General features: G+C 37.8%; 1 protein-coding gene across 1 annotated transcript; it reads right to left on the bottom strand.

The window, feature by feature from the left end:
- Window positions 1-677: 677 nt before the first annotated feature.
- Window positions 678-4,129, bottom strand: LOC149026838 (Galactose oxidase/kelch repeat superfamily protein). The gene is made up of 2 exons (XM_089156577.1): window positions 4,028-4,129; window positions 678-3,238 (listed from the first exon to the last, which is right to left on the bottom strand). Exon 2 carries the CDS (start codon window positions 3,162-3,164, stop codon window positions 1,668-1,670), a length of 1,497 nt encoding a protein of 498 aa, XP_089012703.1. The 5' UTR covers window positions 3,165-3,238; window positions 4,028-4,129; the 3' UTR covers window positions 678-1,667.
- Between the last annotated feature and the right edge of the window lie 3,508 nt (window positions 4,130-7,637).

The raw sequence follows: 7,637 nt of genomic DNA, 5'->3' as shown, positions 1-7,637 counted from the left end.
TTGGTCTTTATCTTGAGCTCAGGCTAGTTTTCTCCCTTTGATGTCATTGTTAAACAAATATTTTTCAATTTTTTATATTACAGAGCTTCCTAAAGGGGAAGGGAATGGCAGTTTTAAGCTTAAGAATCTCTCTTTCTCCAACCCCAACCCCAACCCCACCTCACAAACAAATGAGGAAAGACCAAAGTTGATTAGGCATAGATTCCAGTCTTACTCAGTGGTGAAAGAAAATAGAGATGCCAAACCCTCTCTAGCAGTTTAGCCACAAAAGCTGTCAATGTAAACACTTTTCTGAGATACACACAAAAACAACAGATTATTCATCAGGATGATGCAGGACTTAGATGATTTTGAACGGAAAGCCCATGATTCAACTTAGAACCATGATGATTTCATGCATATATATAAAATATATTGTGAATCAAGCAACTTGTAAATTTTCAAACTTAGAACTAGCTAGAGAAAAGCCCAAATTCACAAAAGTCAAGCTGATTCAGAAAATACGCAAGAACAGTAATGCCCAAAGACTAACTTAAGAGATGTAGACATTCTAGCAGAGATTGCGAGGCACTGCCTCCCCATGTGCCCATTTACTTGGGAAGGAAGACAAATACAGGAGGTGGCGTGTAGATCCATCTCCTACATGCTAGTTGAACTTTGTATCCTGAAAAAAAGGCATTACCTACATGATGGATGACCAAACACCTGCAGCCATAGACTTTATGGTAGAGGAAGAAGAAGACAAAGCTCCATAAGACAGTAGAGTCAAAATCTTCCGCTCCTTCAATGATAGAGGGGGAAGATTCATATTTCATAAGATCTCCAAAAATTCACCCCAAGCAATGAAAACATCCAGCCACTTCATATCAGTTTCAATCAACCACAACTTGCACACTAACTGGTATCCTGTATAGATTTAACACAGATTGGCAGGTGATTCCCTTGTTCTCCATCTTTTGAGTGAACTTCCAACTTTATTTCTTGTTCACATTTTCACCCCAAAAAGGGAATTGTCCGCATGCAACAGAGACACAACCGAACCTTGCTTCTCTGAACCACGCTAATAATTGATCCTTATACAGAACAGAGGCAATAAAAACTAAAAAACTGTAAAGGCACAAATATAGATGTATACTAAAACACAGTAGAAGCACAGACGTACAACACTAGGTAAGGTAATTCTCTATCTTTACAAATATACTTCCCAAATATCTTGCATGTATTTTATAACATAGATACAGAAAAGGAGAAGGTACAATCACTAAAATTGCCAACTCCCGGATAGGAGAAGATTAGGTCTGCCCCTTCAGGAGAAGTTTAATACACCATAATTCAAAATCTTACTAATCAATTCATGAAGGAAAGATTACTCAGATTCAAATGCAAGGCAACTTCCTCCTCAAGCATCAAATAAGAGTCATCAGAATTTGCTACTGAAACTTTTGAAGAATGATTCCTAAACTCGAGCAGTCCAACTAGTCGTATCAGCAGGAGTCCATTAAAGATGACTGGCTACACTCCTTGCAAAAATATAATGATAGTACCATTACACCTATGATTTCATAATGCCGAGATAAATTAAGCAACCGGACAGCATAGTCATGGAAATCAAATTGTGACCTTTATCCATATACAATCAAAGCCTTGGTGGCAGCAGATTAATGCATTCAGACATCAAGTACTTGACAGCAGACCAGCTCAGCTGACCCGAAATTCCGAGTGGCAACAACTTTCCAGGCTTCGGTTTCTGCTTCTGCCACTGGGTGAAACAGTTGATTAGAAAACTCTGTGGTAGTTACAGGGAGCACATCAGATGGCATGGATGTACCACAGGCAGCAAAACTTGCTCCGATGATTCTGCCTGGAGAGGATGAAGTCGATGCAGAGGAACTTAACCGTTTACAGATGGAAGCCTGCAGGACAGAAATTTCATGGTTGGCATCTTTCGTTATGACATGAAGCCTCCCTAGAAAACCAGCAAGTAAATATGGAGACTCTGAATCAGTGAAATCCCGAATAGGAACCTTTCCTATGACCACCTTCCATGCATCCTCTTGGTGATCATAAATCTTGATCTTACCACTATCTAGAGAACTAGAGGGATCCAGTGCATATAGCTCCCCATCTACTACAACGCTCAATTTAGTTCCAGCTTGCCTTGCAGGCCAACCCTCACCCATTCCATTAGGCATTTCAACCCACGCATCTGTTTCAGGATCATAAATCTCTCCTCCAACATCAACAAAAAAGGGCCAGGAATAAAGACTCTGTGGCACACATAACCTTCCCCGGTATGAAGTCATTCCAGTTGCAATAGGCTTCAGCATATCAGCCAAAAAGGCCGTAGGTAAAACCTGAGCTCTTGAGAATGGCATGCTTGGTACTTGAGACCACTCTCTCGTACGAGGATCAAATACTTCAGCAGATTGAAGAGGGGCCAGTGCGCCACCATGACCCCTACTAACTCCTCCAACAACATAAAGCTTGTTGTTCAAGATGCTTGTCTTACAGTATGCCCTAGCAATAGACATAGAGCTCACTTCACTCCACACATTTTGAACTGGATCAAATCGCCACACAGACTTCATAGCTGAAGAACGACAGAATCCGCCCAACACATAGAGGCAGCCATCAACAGCCCCAATAGCACAACCACAAAAGGGCATTCGATCCAATCCATCCTTCCGTCCAAGCCAGCCTCTGATGATATCTGCAATCTTGATACTTGACCCAAACACATTCCACATACGAGAAGATAAGCCCTTTTTAGGCTCTTCCTCATAAGCAACACTGGGCATTGGTGGCAACCGTTGCCATTTTTTGGACAACGGGTCTAACGCATACCATGAAAGCTTGTTGTCATCAGCCTTTGTCAATATATAAAGCCATTCTTCTGTCGTGCCAAGTTCTTTTCGCAAATCAAAAAGTTCAGGACTAGTAATGGCCAAATTCCAGCTCCGAGACACCTTCTTCATACTCAAGTAACAAATCCTGGGAACTCTAGCTAGAATCTGCATTGAAATCTCATCCGGAAGACTAGGAATTAGTCTCGGATTCTCATCGTTAAAGCCTGACAACAACCTTGGCCTCTTGCAGTTTTCATTTTGTAAAACCTCAGCATACACGCTAGCCCTGTTCCCAGCCGAACTCAGAAACGACCCCATTAAGAACTCTCTGACCACTAAAAATCAAGGGAATATGGGGAGGCCGTGTCGTGCTTGTACTCATCAACGGAATGCTGAACCGAAAAACAGAAGAGATAAGCAAACATGGATAAAGAGAGGGGAAGAGGTACTGTGATTAGAATAGACAAAATCAGCAGGAAGCTTTAAAATGGAAGTCGGACAACAATAAATGTTTCGAAATCCTCACATGAAGGAATTCATGATTCAGAATTTCCAAGAATATTCATTAACAGAAGAAGCCCATACATCAATGCATAGAAAATTACAAAGGCCAACATTTCTAGACTCCATAAGATTCATAAAATTCGCCTTCTTGAAGATCCGAAGTTTCAATGTGAAAGAACCCAGAACAAATTTAGTTATTCTGATCGTCAAAAATCGATCAACAAAATTTTTTCTTTTGGGTTTACTTTTTTAAAGACATTTTGAAATCGAACACTATAACTCGAATGAACTCTATAAGCTACAGATCCACACAGCAAGGGAAGAAAAAAATAGAACCTGACGCAAAGCAACACACAAGAAACCCTAATTCCTCAACAAAGTCGAGCCAATGGAAACCAAGGTACCAATCCTATGATTCAAAACACACTTTCCATCCTCTTAAAACGTCATTACCCAGATATGGAAAACGCAAAACGAAACCCTTAAAGTAGATATTCAAGTAAATAAGAAAAATATAAAGAAAGCAGAACAGAATTCCATTTCTCGGTTAAACGAGCAGAACAACAGCATATCTTGCAGGAAAACCAACGGAATCTTCGAATTCTACATTTCTACTACTTCTGCATTGATTCAACGAGTAGACTGAAACATGAAACGAAGATCTAAGGGAAGATCACCTGTAAGAACCCTCAAAAGGTTCCAATCAGATAAAAGTCTTACGCTTCTGGTTGTAATGCTCGTGTGTGTGCAGTATCCGCCTTCTTCTCCACTGTCTAGTTACCGACTTCCATCTCTCATGCGTTTTCCTGGGGCTGGTTCATATAACCTACTTCCCAATTTTCGACCGTTAGATTAAAGATACACATTTTTAAATCACAGGATATTCGAATCCGATGATCATTAGTTGGACCGCATGTGAAACTAATCTTACTAGTTGTTTGGTTTCGTTTTCGGGTTAAGAAAGTGACGTGTGGCTTAATCTACACCTCGATGCTCTCCAAAGGACAAAATGACAAATACCTACTTCTCCTTCTATTATTATTAATAGTTTCAGCAAATTACATTCACACCTAAAATGGAGGCTTTTTTTTTTTTTTTTTTACTTAAAATGGAGGCTTTAAAGTAGAGACCCAAAATTAGATTTTTCATTTGATATATTTGTCCAATTTGTCATTTTAAAACTTTTTAGACTATTTATTATTGGGATATTTTAAAAAAATAAACAGTGATTTAATTATTTTCAATGATAAATTTGATAAATATATCCAATAAAAATCTAATTTTGTGTTCTATGTGTTTTTTAAATATAAAGTGGGGATGTCAGTACTTTAAGGCGTCTATTTTGGAGTACAAGTGCAATTTGTTCTATTATCTTTTATTTTTCAGGTGGGAGATGATGCATTTTTAGACCATCATAGTGATTGGGGGCCCATATGTCCTAAAGAAAAGCCCGAGAGAAAGAAAATATGTGGTAAAGACAGAATATCAAATCCATGATCTCTTTAAACTTTATGTCTTTGTAAAGAGAGTGTCACCTACTTTGCTAGAACGACATCCACAAGAACAAATACCTTCTAAATTCAAATATAATACAAAAAAAAAATAAAAATACACCAATAGGTATTTACAAAGAAAAAAAAAAAAAAAGGAGATTGATATGTTGACCTTTGAGCCAAATTTATTATTTATTTCAATTCACACTTCTTCATCATATATTAGAGAGATTTCACCTTTGATTTCTAAGCTCGAGCTTCCATGGTATGTTATGAGTGTTATTGAAGCTATTTGGGAGTTGAAAGGTTCATTGGTTCAATTTCGCACGATCCACCAAGTCCGTGAGACTAATCCGTGTGCTGACTTGTTAGCGAGCTTGACTTCGGAGCCTATGGAGATTCACTTGGATACAAATGATGCTTACAAACTTCACAGATTGGTCTATGAAGAGATGCAAGGTAGACGGTTCTTCCATGAGTATATTATTCCCACCTTGGTCAAAAAATAAAAAAGAGTTCAACTTTGATTCTTCTTCTAGAAGAAAATATGGGGCCCTCTTAATGTGTGATGAAGAAAAGTGTGAAAAGAGTACTAAGCTCTACCCATCAAGGGTAGAGAATATTTCAACTCGATCCCATAGTACAAATTTAGATACTTAGCTCCTCTTTTAAAATAAACCTTTCAATGAGTACTTAATAAATTATATTATTCAATCACTTATAATATTTTAATTCATACTTAATATTAAATTTATGTTAGCGTTTTGATTAAAATATTTTACTCCTATAAAATCATTAGACGCTTATTGAAAGAGTCTCCTCCCCCCCCGGGGGTGCGCCCGGATAAACCTCAACTTAAAAAAAAAGTCAATTTTAGGACCCTTGAGGATGTAACAGAGTCGCCTCAACTTAAAAAAAAAAAAGAGTCCATTTTAAGGAGAGGTCAATCACTACTAAATTACTTATATATATATGCCGCTGAGTGGGTGCGAACCCAGGAATTCCCCGTGGGAGAGCGGGCCTTTAACCGCTTGACTAACCCATCATTGGCTCGATCACTCGAATTTTCCATTTATAAATTTTTCATATGCTTTTTAATGAACTGGTATTATGTCTGATAAGATATGTTTTCACGCATAAAATTATCTATCAATTTAACCATTAACTAGTCTCAAGTGGTTAGTTGACTTGGTAAAGGAGGTAGAGACTATCGTCAAACATAACTCAAAGTAAATTTCCTAGCACCCGTGGCAAGATAATCTACATATCTATCATCAGATAAACTCGTAAGAGAGCGGATCAATTAGAACTTTATGTGCAAACAATAATAGAATGTGAAAATGGTAGATTGTAGATAAATTGTTTGTCAAGAAAAAATAATGTGCTTTCCTAACGTTTTTGAATTACATGGTAAGGAATGAAGCTTATAAGAAAGCATATTGTTCTCTCGGGACAAGAAGATGATCAAGATGATCAATGGTAAACTCCTCTTTTAATAAATTCATCATTTTTCCAATGTGGTCCCGAAATCCATCATGGGAGCGAGAGAAGGATTCCTTATAGATAGGGAAACGCCATTCCATAAAATGAGAAATCTAAAGCGTGATACGTGGTTTGATCTGAAAAAGCGGTTGCATACGTACGGATAAGCTTCCTGTCGTCGGATTTGAATCTATTTCCATCTCGATAGCATCGAAATTCCAGTTACATTGTTTATTGAGGAGCGATCTAACTTGGAAGGGACAGCGTTGCCTGAGTAGTCGATGACTAGCGGAGTTCACCGAGCGTATCGGAAACGGAAAATTTAAAATATCGTGTTTTATTATGTAATTAAATATCAACAACAAATTAAAAATTGATTGGACGTATCAACGGTTGGTGATAGTGAGGTAAGCCCAAGGCTGATGCTCATGAGTGTTGATGACGTGGAGAGTAACAAGTGGCATTAAATCATTCAATCTGAAGACTGAAGAGTTTAATAATAAATATCATCTCCATCCAACTATATTTTCCGTACATCCGTCTTAGGCTTCTGGATGGACAACACATAACTGTTTTCTGCACAGGTCACGTGTCGACCATCTAGAGACTTGGACGGCTTTCGACAAAGAGGATCTGAATGGGGGATCGAAATACCCCTTGGATGGTCAAATTACTAAAATGCCCTCTTACTCACTTTAAGTGATCAAATTCCAAGATATCCCTTCACCCATCTTCTTCCTGTACCTTGTTGGAAACTTCACTACTTTTCTCCTGACTGTGACCACCGCCCCTCTCCTATGATTGCTTAAAACCGATCCCGCATTCTTATCCATGTATTTTAGTCAAATTAATAAGAGGCACACTTACATATGAAACCAACTTGCCGAGCCAACTTAGTCCAACGAAGTGAATTGTGGGCAGTTTGAAATCTCACTTAGGTGTGCACTCAAAAATTTAGGCCTAACTTAAGTAGTCGCCATGAAAAAAAAAAACTCTTTATTTTTTGGTAAAATATATTTATTTTAATAACATGTCACATCTTAGTATATATTTGTATATAATATTAAATTGAAATTAAGGAAAGGAAGTTACATCGTAGTTGAGATTGAGGCTTTTCCTTTTTATATCAAACTATGAAGCTACGTTATGGACCATGCATAGAGATTCGATCCTCATTCTATTTTAAGATACTTGACTACTTGTTTTAAGAAAAATCTAAACATAATTCTAAAGTCAATGGAAAGCATAAGTATCCCATTGCCGATTTAGAATGGCAATATATTTGAATGTGGTTGGAGAAATTTCTCCAACG

This window comes from Hakea prostrata, chromosome 1, assembly GCF_041222555.1.
Source record: "Hakea prostrata isolate BN-2017 chromosome 1, UWA_Hpros_2, whole genome shotgun sequence".
NCBI classification, from domain to species: Eukaryota; Viridiplantae; Streptophyta; class Magnoliopsida; order Proteales; family Proteaceae; genus Hakea; species Hakea prostrata.
The sequence above is the reverse complement of the archived record's forward strand: the minus strand, read 5'-3'. Positions and strand labels throughout refer to the sequence as shown.